We start from the raw sequence: 14,132 nt of genomic DNA on the forward strand, positions 1-14,132 counted from the left end.
TTGCCGCATATTCCCCTAAAATCTGCACTGTATGCACGTGTAATAACAGCCCTGCGAGTGACCAAGTCAAGCCACAGCAATAATGTGGAAGAGAATTCTGCAGCATCTTTCAAGTGCTATAGAAACATCCAGTCTTATTAATTCCATGATTTTTGGAGCACAGATGCAGTAAACATGTACAACCCCACAGTGGGCACCTCACCACATGCGTTTAAACAGGTATGGGGGGGGGGGGGGTGACTAGCGCAGTAGTGAGCTCAATACAGCACATTTAAATGTAATCAGGCCCTGACTGACTGCCTGTCCTTTCTCTCGCATGGACCACCACCAAAGCAAGGGGCGGGAAGGTCGGGACCAACCCGAATGAGAACAGCAAGGGTGAGGGGGGAGGGATTGACCCATGTAGGTGGGTGAAAGGGTGAAAGCAAGGGCAAGTGGACAAAATTGACCTAATAGGGCAGATTGCGGGTAAGGGGGCGGGACTCACCTGATAGGGCAGATGGCGGGTAAGGGGGCGGGACTCACCCGAAAGAGTAGGCAGCGGTGGGCTTCTTCATGGTCGCCCAGGAGCTAATAAGGCACGTGATCAGGCTGGGGGACACAAACCAATGGGTCAGCAGTCAGCTCGTGCACATAATACTACTCTGCTATTAAAAACACCAACAGCAAAGGGCATCTCTTTACATTACATGCTTTCCCTTCATCTGGGTTTGCTTTCACTGCTTCTCATTTTAGCTTTTTTATTCTTGTTTTTTATTCATTTTGCTTTTATTTGTTTACAATTTTCCTGTTAAGCCATTTTGACTCATTTTCGTTTTCTATTTTTTTGTATAGTTTTCTTACAGTAAAATCTTTTTCGCATTTCTTTTGCTTTCTGCAAAGTATTTGGGCTGCAAATGACTTGTATGAAACACCCGATATAAATATGGGTGATCATTATTATTGCTTACAATGGAAAGAGCAATGACCCCCCCCTCCCCCCCCCCAAAAAAGACACAGTATCCCCTCACCTGAAGAGGTCGAAGATGGTGAGGTAGCTGTATGCTGTTAAGGCTGAAATAAAAAGGAAACTGGTGTCGATTACCAATAACCAGTATGAAAAATAAAACACACTCTCTATACTGTAGCATATGACATAAGTTTCACTGTCATTTAACAATACTAAAGACACAAACTACTTAATGAACTTTAAACAATGCCTTTGACTTAAAATATTTTTATAAATGTCTGAAGCAAATATTTCTGAGAGCATATGCCCAAAACCCATTGGAATGCACACACGGTACAATTCACATTGTAATAATTGCAGTCGACACTGATGTCCTATCCATGTTGGTACACAGACACAAAATACAGAGAATGCATTTTGGCCTTATTACCTAAACTAAATATGCAAATAATTTACATTGCTTTAACCCTTTGAAGAGTACAGTGTTCTAGAACTATGTTGCTTTCAATTACCAGCAGTGATTGTCACATCAGGATTAGAATGTTCAGTTTTGTGATCACGTATCACACGTTAAGACAGCACATTTCTGCTTAACGTCGGCAGTGTTCCACCCGGGCCGCAGAGGCTTAAGCTAACGTTGTAGCCAAGCCGGCGTGTCTATTTTCCACAAAAATGAAATGGCCGCTGTGACCGTGCTGATTGTGTGGGATGACCTGCGGTTTGGGCTCGCGGTCATGTGATAGGGCTTGCAGTCATGTGATAGGGCTTGCAGTCATGTGATAGGGCTGAGTCTGCTTCCGCAGCACAGTGTCCCGTTTCCAGGCAGCCAGGAGTGCAAAGGCTTGCCGCAGGACATTTTCGAGGCGCTGCTAACACGGAGATTACGGTAATTCGCCGTCCGGGCCCCGGCGGGCGAAACCCGCTTTGTGTAAGCTGGATGCGCTTTAGAGCAGATTAAGCAAGATTTGCACGGAGGCATAATTGTGTTTTCACACATCATCTTGACATATTTAATCAACTCCGCTGATGTTTAATCAACTCTGCTGATGTGATCCATCAGGGGGGGAAGCGCTGCTCGGAGCTCCTGATCGCTGTCTGCTCTGTCGCGCTGCTCGTGCCGCACATACGCAAAAGCCTGAATGAAACGCCTTACGGCAACAGAAAAAAAAGAAAAAAAAAACGAGACGAATGGGTTAGTGTGATGAGAAAGGGGCGGGGCTTGGGCAGTAGGGTGGGGCGACACCACTGATGTCCTTTTGATTCTGATACCGAGTAATACCAAGGTTTGCATTCCGATACCAATACCGATACCGATGTTATTAAAAGAATTTTTGCGCGCACAAAAAAAGGGAAATTTATGCAATTTCTACAGTGAAAATTGGTAAGTTTAGACAACAAAAAATTGTAATTGAAAGCCTTTGCATTAGTATTAAATGAACAACCAAAGATCAGACCTTTCTCTTGGTTTTGTTTATTAACAGCAGTTATACATGTTCAATTGTTCAACAACGTACATCGAATGTTCAATTACATAATTACCCTTTTGAGGATTCTTCACATTAGGCCAACTGACAATTAGGCCTAATCAAATACCGTTAGCCTAAGTGAAATCAACAATATACATAAAATCTCAAATAATAATATTTTTATATTCGTAATTGGCTTTGTGACGGTGCATTTCTCCACACGCCTGTGTGCGGCGAGCAGAGGGAGGGGTTGTAAGGAGAAGTAGTTCCTCTCCCTACACAATTATTTACTACATATTTGCTACATCTTTTCAATTGATCAGTTGAAATATTTATATTTCGGGATCAGATGCCCATTCAATTTCATTAAAAAATGAAATATTAAAATTGCCAGTTAAAGAAAACACTTGGTATTGATATTTTTAAGTGCGGATCGATTCTCAAAAGCGAAACGTCAGGATCGGAAGTATCGATACTTCGGTATCAATCCGCCCATCCCTACTGGACAGCCTCTGTTTCACTCAGCGAATAACTGAACCCACTCGTCTCACAAAGCAGGAGCATGAGCACCCGTCATAAGAAACAGAAACGTACCAGACATACAAAAGAAAAACAGAAACAAAGGTGGGTAGCTGGGGAAGGTGGAATTACATTACATAAGCACGGCTGTACATTAAGAGAAGGGCCCTGGAAGAGACCCTGGAAAGTGTGTAAACGCTGTAACATACGACGAGCAGCTTAAGGCCACTTGCGCATGTACACAGAGCAGATCAATCAAGACAAAAGAACCAAGGTAAATGAAACCAGATTTGGAAATAAATTTTTAATGCTGTCTGTGGGACAGACAACCCCGCTCGATTGGCCCCTGCCGATGGGTTCCTTCTACCACCCCACCCCAGCCCCCCACTTCCCCCCCCCCCCCAAGGGACGGATTGCTTGCATTAACCGCTGGCTGGTTATGAGCAGGATAAGCAAAGTTAAAAGGAACTCCCCCCCATCCCTCCCCCCCGCCCCCGCCCCCGCCCCGCCCCGCCCCTCGCTATTAATCCAGAGGGGGATCGTCTTTCGCCTCGGTTGTCCCGGGACAGGCCGGCACCCATTACAGCGATGAGGAAGCGTTCGATCCCGGGGGCGCAGGTCCGCTTTCCCGTTTCAGGGAAGGGGGTTTGATTTGCAAACTGCAGCACTCTGCTGTCATGGCCGCGCCGAAACAGCCATCGACCGGCCCGGCTCCGGTGTCCGCCAACGCGGCATATTAAACAAAGAGGCCCCCGAACGATAGATTGCTCCATATGTAAACTAAAAGCTTTATTGACTGACTACACAGGCGCACCTGACGGGGGAAACCGGAGCCGATAAAAGGAAGCGCTCGGCGTGGGCCGGGCGGGGCGGGGGTGAGGTGGGGCGGGGTGGGGCCGCGAGGGCCCGCGCCGGCGTTAGCGGGACGGCGAGCCGTTTTCGACGCGGCGATGGATGGTGCGCTCCTCCGCCCCGGGCGCGTCCTCCGCAGGTGGGCCACCGCAGCGGACTGTCACAACACGGCACCCGAGCCGGCTGCTACGCGCCACCGCGGCCGCGCCGTTTACGTCTGCCGTTTGGCGGGCTGACGCAGCCCGGTGCTGCCGAGCCTCAGACCGAACCACCACCCCACTGAACCCCCCAAACCTACAGCATTCAAACAACAACCTGGAAGGTTCTTCACATAGCACTACCATAGAAGCTAAAAGGCTAGGTGGTTATACTTAAATACGCAAAATACACATGAATAGGGTTGAATTAACCCTTCCATGTGACCTACTTAAATTCAGAAAGATGTAGAAATCTGCCTACAATGGAGATGGTGAGGTGTTCACACATCCCAGTTTTTAAGCCTTATAAAATTCCATAAATGCTGATGAAAACAAGAAGGTTGCTAAGGAGCTGAAAGAGAAGGACACAAACTTGGTTATTATTGAAATACCTACAAGCGGTCGTCTGTATTTAAATGTCAACTATACGAATGTTGAGCATCAGCCGAATGTATGAACAGTGTGTGCCCACTGATTCTTACTGTTCCCACCGTTCACAGAGAATGCGGGTGTCTCTTCTTTTTCGACGGCATCAAAGCTGTCCGTCGTGTTTGAAAACGTTCAGGAGCGTAAGAGGCTTAGCCGTAGGTCTGCAGCCTCTGTGTATCAGAAAAATTATACCCAAGACACACACATATAGATTTATTGGGATTAAAACCAAGAACATAAGTCCTGATTGCAACAGAACAGAAGTCATATGGAGAGGTCACAAAGGTTAAACAGGACACCCCGGGTTGCTATCCATGCCCCAGGTCCATATGGTAGAGCAGATATTTTTACATGGCCGCCCCAATCTGGGTTTCCAGTCCTCGTGGGAATATGGTAACGTTATATTATCATATGGCTGCATCATGGAGTCCATTTGAGTCCATGGAAAAAATGTGCAAGTTCACTGATGAAATGCTGCTAATGTCTGTTGACAAAACCAACAGCTGGGATTAGCACTGATATTAATTTTAAAATCCTGAGAAAAACTGTGTGCCAGCAGTGATTATGTTCGCAAGCACACATTTGAACAAACAGTTAAGAGCAATAAATGCATTAAGGGCACAAACGACATAACACTATAACAGCATTATGTAATACAATCTTTAATTCGCTAGATGTCCGCTAGCAGGAATGAGCATATAGATCACTCAGCTGGTATTCAAGCACAACAAATCAAGCACAAAATATACAGATCCTTTACATGATCCCAAGTGTCAAAATATCTTCCACCCTGATTATCTCAAATAACCCAGGAGCTGAATAAGAAGGGGCAGCCAGTTTTCCAGATTATTTTGATTATTTAATTTGCATTGTCCTCTGACACATTCCTTATCCAGAACCCCACTGCGTAGACCACATGTATACGCTTCTGTACGCCTATAAAACAGGCACAGTCATCCTGCAGCTCGGGTTCAAAGATTTCCTCAAAGTTTCCTCACAAACCAGTGGCCCAGCACTCATGTTACAGTCGCACTTATCGGCAGGGAAAACCGACAGAAACCGGAACGAAACCACAAATTCAAAAGAGCTTTCCCCCCCGGCCGGAGACAACAAGGGGAGGGGGGGGAAAATTCAATAGCTGCGGATCTCGACAGCGATCAGGAACGGCGCTCTTCTGAGGAAAGCGGGAAAAACAGACGGGGCCCTGAAAAGCAGATGGCGGGGAGAACCCTACACTTTAAGTGGCCTGACAGCGATGAAAACACGAAGACGACAGGCCCCCCAGGAAACCCATACATGACACTCGCTAATGCGTCCGCTCAGGATGAGGTCACCGCCCCGGCTCTCGCTGAGCTGAAGGACCTTTCCGCTGCTGTACACACAGCTACGCGAAAGTTTTAGAATGGCAGGCTCGCTCGGTGCAATTTATCCGAGCGCGCTCGGCCGTGCCATAATGCCTGAACACAAGGTTTCCCTTCGAACAACAGATCGATAGATCCCATACAAATATTATTTATGTTACGTTCCCCAAGGTTACCAATTGGTCATGCATTAGCTGAGCATTTATTTTCATGATTCATAAGCCGGGTAGCTATCTAGTTAGATGGCTAATGTTACACATCTACAATTGATTATTCAAATATTCCTGGGCGTCATATAGGCTAGCTGGCTACATTGTGCATTCATAAGCACTGCCAGCTAGTTGCTGTAGTAGCTAAGGTCAGAAATACAATGATGACATTTTTCAAATACTAAATGCAATCTTCTAAAGGAGGAACATATAAAACATGTAGGCTTTTAACCAGATGTTTGTCCCTGCAAAAGTCAGAAGTTAATAGCAGCCATTTTAAGGGTCATTCCAAGAGGTGAACTGAAAGACAACCCCTTCAAAAGAGCACTCTGAAGTGAACACCCAGGAAGTGTTTCTCTTTTTTCCCTCCAACATTAGTATCCCAGAGGGCACTGTGAGAGTGACAACAAACCCCATCCAAATGGTTTTGTGTACAAGTGAACAAGTTAGCCAGCTAGCCTAGCACTAAGCACTGTGCAGCCGAGAGATCATTAAAATCAATGGTTTTGTGTGAGCAAGTTAGCCAGCTAGCCTAGCACTAAGCACTGTGCAGCAGAGAGATCATTAAAATCAATGAACTCCTACTGCAACCCGTGAAAACGCCAGTTATCACATCCACATAAATGCCCCAGATGCCAGTCACAACCACCAGGAAAAGCTTGGAGGGGGAAAAAACAGGGGAGGGCCTTTACCAGGGGTGTCAGACCTTAGTCCTGGGGAGCGGTAGTGTCTACTGGTTTCAGTATAGTGCATGATTTAAGTGGTCTGACTGGCTAAAGAGACCACGCACCTTATTGAAAGGAAAACACAGACATAAGAGGCTAATAGGAGCGAAGGGCTGAGGGGGGGTGGTGGTTACACCCCCTCCTCCTGTGCGGTGCTGAGCGGTCATGTGACCGGGGCCTGCGTTTGGGGAGGGCTGCGGGGGGGCCTGCGGGGTGGGGCGTGTTTGACCTCCTTTCGCTTGGCTTCTCTCAGCTGAGCGACTGGGGGAGGCAGACACCGGAACGTTCCAGAGCCCCAGACTGTGGAGTCGCCGTGCGCTACGGGGTCCCCAGCCATGCATGGCGGGGTCCTGGGCCGGGCGGGACAGCTCCTCTTCCTAAATGGCGCTCATTAAGAGGGAGGGAGGGCCAAAAACTCCCCACCTTCCAAAAGCCTGGACTGTCAATCTGGACTAGTGGGGAGCTTGGATGCTGGCAGGAACATGTACTGCACCCAATGTTATGTTTAAGTGTTGTCTGCTGATCTGCAGCAGGGATGCTCCTGTTCCTGGAGATCAACCATCCTGTAGGTTTTCACTCCAACCCTAACAAAACACACCTCATTCAACAGCTAGACATGTCATTGGGCTGCTAATTATTAGAATCAGGCATGCCAAATTAGGGTTGAAATGAAAACCTACAGGATAGAACAGGGTTGGGCAGCCGTGATCTACATAATGTATGATTGTTCTTTTCACATTGTTAAGCCAAAGGGGAACTACCATTTCCCTTGTCTATGTATATATATATAAAACTGACAATACAGAATACTATTATATTCTATTCCAACACCCACCCCCCCCTGGCAAAGAGATTCCCTCAGTCTGGTAAAAGCAGAATCACGCGGGATAAATACGGTTTAACCACCGCATTGTGCTGAAGAGACAAGATGTTTTATACTGGCGGATAGCAGTAAATCCGGTCTGATAAAGCGCCATGTATCGGCACAGCTGCAGCGCCGCAGAGCCTCAACGCGGGCGCCGTGCGGCGGTACGGGCATCTGCCGGCAGCGCTCGGGAGATCCCGGGAGAGACCTTCGCCCCCGCGCACAACAGGAAGCGGTCACGTGCGCCCAAGGCCTTTTCCGCTGGAGTACACACGCCGTGCCTCGAAAGTAGCTTAGCGTAGGAGGACGGAGGGGCGAGCCGCGACCGTGCCAGCGAATGTAGGGCACGTGCGGTACGCCGCGTGCCGCCGGGGCCGCGACGCCGCGCTCTGACGTCACCGCGCTCAAGCCCCGGCTGAAATCCCCCCGCTCCGGGGCGGGAGATCCGGAGTGTTCCGCCGTGTGAACGGAAACATCGCAATCTGCTCCTCCGACCGACCAATTAGGTTGAGAACGATTAGTAAAACGTGCGAAAGCCGTGTTGCACAACAGCATTCTGCTCGTTTCATTTTCAAATTCAGTACGGGCGACTGCACGTACGTTCACAAGCAGCTACTGTTGTTAGCTGGATGACAAACCGGCTCAGGGCACAAACAGTCCTGTGGGTCTGGGTGGATCTTGAAGGCGTTCCCTGAAACTCCCAAGGAAAGCAATTGGTCATAAGCTCATGAAAACACATGCACACGCAGAGAGACTGAAATACGTGCTGAATAAGGACAGTGGACCGTCATTTGGAACTATGAAGGCAATTGCAAACCACTTCGCCGTGAACTGGGTGATGATTTAAAGGAGCATCCTTCACACGGATGCTACCAAGCAGAAATGTGGTTGCTCCGCAGTCACTTGCTGGCTTCGCCTTGGATTCCAAACGAGAGATTGGAACAGGCGCTGCACGCGCCGAAAAATCCAATCGGCTTCACTCCAGAGCGAAGGGGACATCCCACCGCACAGCTCCCCCGCCCCCCACCCCCGGGGACGGCCACTGCGGCTGCCTCCATACAGTAGTGGGGGGCGGGCCGTCCTCGTCGCTAAGCGATGACAGTCTGCTGTTTACACAACTGAAGCTAAGTGTATGGAACAGGATGTCCGGGTCCGACCTTTCGCTAACCTCCGCGCGTTTAATAGGTCAAAGGTGAATGTGAATTTTTTTAGTAGTAACGGAGGGATAGCGTGCCGGTCGCTGACGGGGTAACCGCAGACTAGTCCTTCATCACCAACCGACGCTCGATATGTTCCTACAGCGGGGGAAATTTCCTAGAATTCAACTGGGATATTAAAGGCGCTTAAGAAAAGCCCTTTATGGTTCTGACAGGGATATAATCTACATGTGCCTTAATATCTGTGATATGGTAAACAAACTGTTAAAATGTGGAGTCGCAGCGGCTGGAAGACAGATATCTAACAATGAAATCTAGAAAACGGACCCCAATTCCACTTGCACGGGTAAAGAAATTCTCAACAAGAGACCCTGGAGTTGGTTTGCGCTTTAATACTCAGTTTGCTGTCGCTGTGTTTTTTTTTTAATGACCGGCACGATTGCTTCAGAGCAAGGGAGCGCATTGATTTTGCTAAAAGAAGTGTTGATGAATGAGAAATGCGCGTATCAAGTTAAAGCACCTACATCTGCAACGGCGCACAACTCAATACAACCGTCCGTCCGCTGCAAAATTTGATCTCGGGGAGCTGACAGCACCAAACCGAATCCTGTGGACTCATCCATTTTAGATTTTTTTACAGGCCACAGAACACCGCTTGGAGAGCTTACCTGCTCCGAAAAAGACTGATCGCCTTTCCGCTGAATGTTTATCTTTGCAGAACCCTAATTGATATGCTTCGCTAAAATGACACGGTACAAAAAAAAGAATAGAAATAAAAAATGAAATTATCAGGTTATCCTACACAAACGCAGCAGGGAAAGAGAGACGCGAAGGGGAACCGGGTGCATTTTGTGCAGCGTCATTGAGACGGAAACCTCACTTGACAATGAACCTAAGCGAGTGTGCGTCCAGATTTCCCACTTAATGGTTATTGTGCACAACGGCACAGCCTGGCTCTGACTTCATGGTTCACCGCAAGGTCACCTGCCTCCTTTCTGACCCACTACGTAAACGAAAAGGCCCAGGAGTGGGCATACACACTGAGGTTTATTATATGTGCTGAGGCTTATTATACACGCTGAGGTTTATTATATGTGCTGAGATTTATTATACACGCTGAGGTTTATCAATATGTGCTGAGGCTTATTCTACACACTGAGGTTTATCAATTTGTGCCGAAGCTTATTATACACACTGAGATTTATTATATGTGCTGAGGCTTATAATACACCCTGAGGTTTATCAATATGTGCTGAGGCTTACACACGCTGAGGGTATGTTATAATTGCTGAGGGTTTTTATACATGCTGAGGTGTATTACATGTGCTGAGGTTTGTTAGACCTGCTGAACCCAGTTAGACACACTGAGGCTTGTTCTACACACTGAGGTTTAAGACATGCTGAGGTTATTTTGCACATGGTGAGGTAGAGATAGTGAGGTTATACTTGCTGAGCTTTTTTATACATGCTGAGGACTGTTATATATACTGAGGATTGTTATAAAAGCTGAGGTTAATTATGCTCGCTAAGGCATGTAATATACGCTAAGGGCGCTATATAAGCTAAGGCTTGTAATATACGCTACGGGCGCTATATAAGCTAAAGCTTGTCCATTACTATTGCATGTAACAGTTCAGCTGTACTCAAGCCCCCCCTGGGGTAATTCATATTAAACGCGTCTCACGCTAACCGCAGGAAAGCGACAGCAGACAAGCTGCCGTTTCTCCGGCAACAGGAAACGCCACAAAGCCGCCATATTCCAGTAACACCGCGGGCGTCCCGACGGATCAGCTGACGGGCGGACGAAGCGCGCGGTCCGTGGCCTTCAGCAGAGGGTGAAAGCCGACGGGGGATCTTCTTTCCCCGGGCGTCCAAACATTAGCCCCGTGTTTGTTCCCGTGTTGCTAAACACCAGACGGGCAGGGTTCCAGCTCTTTCCGGCTCTCCGGAGTCCGCCGCCCTCCAGCTCTGAGCAATGTCAGGCCTGAGCTCGAACCTCGGCGTTCGCCCGCCCGCCCGCCCGCCCGACCGCGGCCGGTATCGACTCGCGCCTCGCGTTCTGCATCCGGCACCGCTGGTCAATACGCGGCGTATTCTCTTTCCTGCCTGTGACAAAACCCGTGGCGGGTTCTGCAAATGGTTTTTTTTTTTTTTTTTCTCTCTTTTTTTTTTCTGCGGTGAGCTGATTTTCAAAGGATTAGCGGTAAAAGGATTTAACGTGGTGGTCGGTCATTAGACTAAACAATCAACCTGTGCTTAACCTGTGCTTAATACCATTTTGAAAGGCGGTGGGGCAGTGGGGTGGGGGGAGGGGGGTCAGCCGGATGCATTGTGCGTCCGGTGACCAGCGGCCCTATACCCAGAGAGAAGCAAGCTGTAGCTAACTTCAGATGGCTTGCTCATCACAATTCAAGTGAAATTTTTTGATACATGAGGAATGTTTACCCAGAGACGTAATGTGTGGAATTCAGAAGGGCCTGGTTCCTGCATTTACAGAACAGTTTAACACCAACCCCAATGAATTCCCACTACTAGTCAGACTAAACACTACACACATCTTCTGACAGAATAAGAATCAAGCCCTACTCACTCACCTAAGGGATACAGACTCATCCCAGAAACAGGCACTTGACCTCAGAGACAGACAGACAGCCTGGAGATGGCCACTCACACCAGGGACAGGTACTCACCACAGGCAACTCACCCCAGGGACAGGTACTCACCCCAGAGCACTCACCCCTGGGACAGGTACTCACCCCAGAGCACTCGCCCCAAGGACAGGTACTCATCCCAGAGCACTCACCCCAGGGACAGGTACTCACCCCAGTGCACTCACCCTGTGGACAGGTACTCACCCCAGAGCACTCACCCCAGGGACAGGTACTCACCCCAGAGCACTCACCCCAGGGACAGGTACTCACCCCAGAGCACTCACTCTGTGGACAGGTACTCACCCATGCTGTTGGTGGACTTTCCCCACATTAGGAGGCAGCCGATACAGATGATGTTGAGACCTCCGAACAGCAGAATCTTCCAGGACTGGAAACATACACACACACACAAAGACATGTTTCAAATCAGGGCTATTATTGACATTCATTAGGTGAGCCAACACCTTTCAGCCAAGCACATTTTTCAATGCTTGTGAAATAACTTGTGTGATGATCCAAACATAAACATGTACTTTTCTGCAGCCTTACCTTCTTGAAACCCCTAAATGACAGGTGACAATGGCCCCTACAACAGGAGCTGAGGGACATAAGTGTCCCCTCCTCGTACCTCATTAACCGTTAAAAAGAGAGAAGTGGCTAGCACACAGCCGCTGCAGACCCACTACTGGTACCTGTCATCTCATATCCCGGCTAGCCACGGTACCTGCAGTACTGTAAAATACACCATTACTGTGGTGAGTAATGTTATGACAGGAACCGGCGGGGCCGGCGGTACTGGAAAAAAAGTCGGTTTGACAGAGCTGTTAAAATGTGTGTGAACCCATGCAGAGGGTGTCTGGAGAAGAGGAGGGGTGAACTGAGTCACAAGAAATAGGGGGTGTACAGGTATTTTATGTGGCCTTGTCAGTGCTAAATATGTGTGGGTAGCTTACTGCAGTCTCTCAGTGGCATTTGGTATTTTTTCCATAAGGAAAACACCCTTGTCAACTGCTGTCCATTTACACGGCTGAAGCCATTCAGAGCAAGTAGCTTGCTAAAGTCGAGCTGCTCCACCTGGGGTCTGAACCTCTGGCCTTTCAGTCAGGAACCCAGTTCCCTAACTGTCATGCTACATTGGCACCCAGGCTGTGGGGGGGGTGGGGGGTAGGTGCTGCCAAATTTCAGGCTGGGTCGGGTCGAGTCGGGCTGGGCGGGGCATCTGGGTGGAGTGCAGAGGTCCCGACGCCCTGATGAGAAGGCAGTTGGGGGACTGGGCATCTCCCACTCCACAGATGGGAGCACACGCTCAGCCACCCGCGCCCTTCTCTTGCTGGCGTAAAGATAGACAGAAGGTTCTGGAAGCCGAACGGTAACCACGACACACGTACCAATAACCGCATACAAGGCGGGATAGAATTTGTGGGTAAGGCCGTTTCCAAAGAGTTCCTCATCAGGGCCGTTGATCCAGGGTGGTGTGGCCTAGTTTGACAGTGTGTCAATTTCCATTAAGTCATCTCGCTACAGGTGAGCATGCTCAGGTTTACCACATGGGTTCACAGTCAGATATTTAGCATGTTAGCCCCCATTAGTTAACACCGACCCAAGTCGGTTTTCTGGGTCCAACAAAACAGCTGTTGTGTGCACAACTGTGATTCCAGGCATTTTGAGCTTCAGTATTTTACGTCACGCTAATTTAGCGTGTGCTCTTATCTAGAGTGGCTTGAATAGCAGAGCAGTGCATTCAGCTGATTCATATGAGCAACAAAGCAACAGTTTCGAATTCATCCTCCTGTCCCAGTTTTCCCCAGAAGATCAGTGCAGAGTTCCCTAGGGTCGGCAGATGCAGCTGCGGCACTGGGGGATTCTGGGATACTGGAGTACAGGGCTATGACCTGACCTAACCTAACCCCAACTGGCTCTAGGGCAGGGTATTGATGTGTCCCTGCCAGAAGACAAGCACAGATAATCAGGAGGGGTGGGGGGGGGGGGTTGTACAGTCAGGGCAACGCTCCCCCCCCCCCCCCCCCCACCCCCAGCCGAGCCTTCGACTCGGCCCAGTGCTTTTCTGGGCTGACCTCGGCAATGTCACGCCGCCGCGCACTGGCTAGCAGATGCTTCCGGAAGCCTCTGGGCTGTGGGGCATATCCAAAACGCGCATGACTTCACGCTCATTAATAGCCTACCTGCAGACAAAGGCTCTGATTGGTGTTTAGACCCTAATTAGCTTCTACACCTGTGGGGACAATTTAGTGGCAGGAATACAAGACTTCAATGTGAACATAAAACCATTTCACCGATGGAAGCATCCATTATCTATGAACCTATTCATTACCAAAAAACCTTGACAGTGGATGTTTTACAAATGCACAAGAGAACACATTCATGAGAACTGAAATGCACAAGACTCGAACACACTGGATACAGAAGTCGCTGTTCATAACTGGTGATGAGAAAACACACCCATTCTAAGAATTTGAATCCTTTATTGATTAGACTCGTATGCTTAAATTATAATGGCCTTATGTTTGAAATGAGATCCGCTCATTTCGTAGCCATTATCCTCAAGTTACCGTGTTTAAGTGTAAGCTAATAACAAATAATCAAACTCATTGTAATCACAATCACAATACAATACCCCCCCCCCCCCCCATATCGGCTTCCTAAATGATCTCCTTTCCAGTGACCAGCTATCTTCGGCCACTCAATGTTTCAAACACTGTTTACGGTCCCACTTTGCTACCTTAGCAACAGT

The 14,132-nt window shown here is 48.5% G+C and overlaps 1 protein-coding gene across 1 annotated transcript in view; it reads right to left on the reverse strand.

Moving 5' to 3' along the window:
• Positions 1 to 14,132, reverse strand: part of LOC118217950 (zinc transporter 6-like) — a 42,232-nt gene that overhangs the window by 21,219 nt on the left and 6,881 nt on the right. Inside the window, exons 4-6 of the mRNA XM_035400206.1 lie at positions 11,684 to 11,768; positions 1,011 to 1,053; positions 526 to 591 (exon numbers count right to left, since the gene is read on the reverse strand). Coding sequence (XP_035256097.1) covers positions 526 to 591; positions 1,011 to 1,053; positions 11,684 to 11,768 — 194 coding nt within the window. The remainder of the gene's footprint in view (positions 1 to 525; positions 592 to 1,010; positions 1,054 to 11,683; positions 11,769 to 14,132) is intronic.

The sequence above is a fragment of the Anguilla anguilla genome, chromosome 18, assembly GCF_013347855.1.
Source record: "Anguilla anguilla isolate fAngAng1 chromosome 18, fAngAng1.pri, whole genome shotgun sequence".
Classification (NCBI taxonomy): Eukaryota; Metazoa; Chordata; class Actinopteri; order Anguilliformes; family Anguillidae; genus Anguilla; species Anguilla anguilla.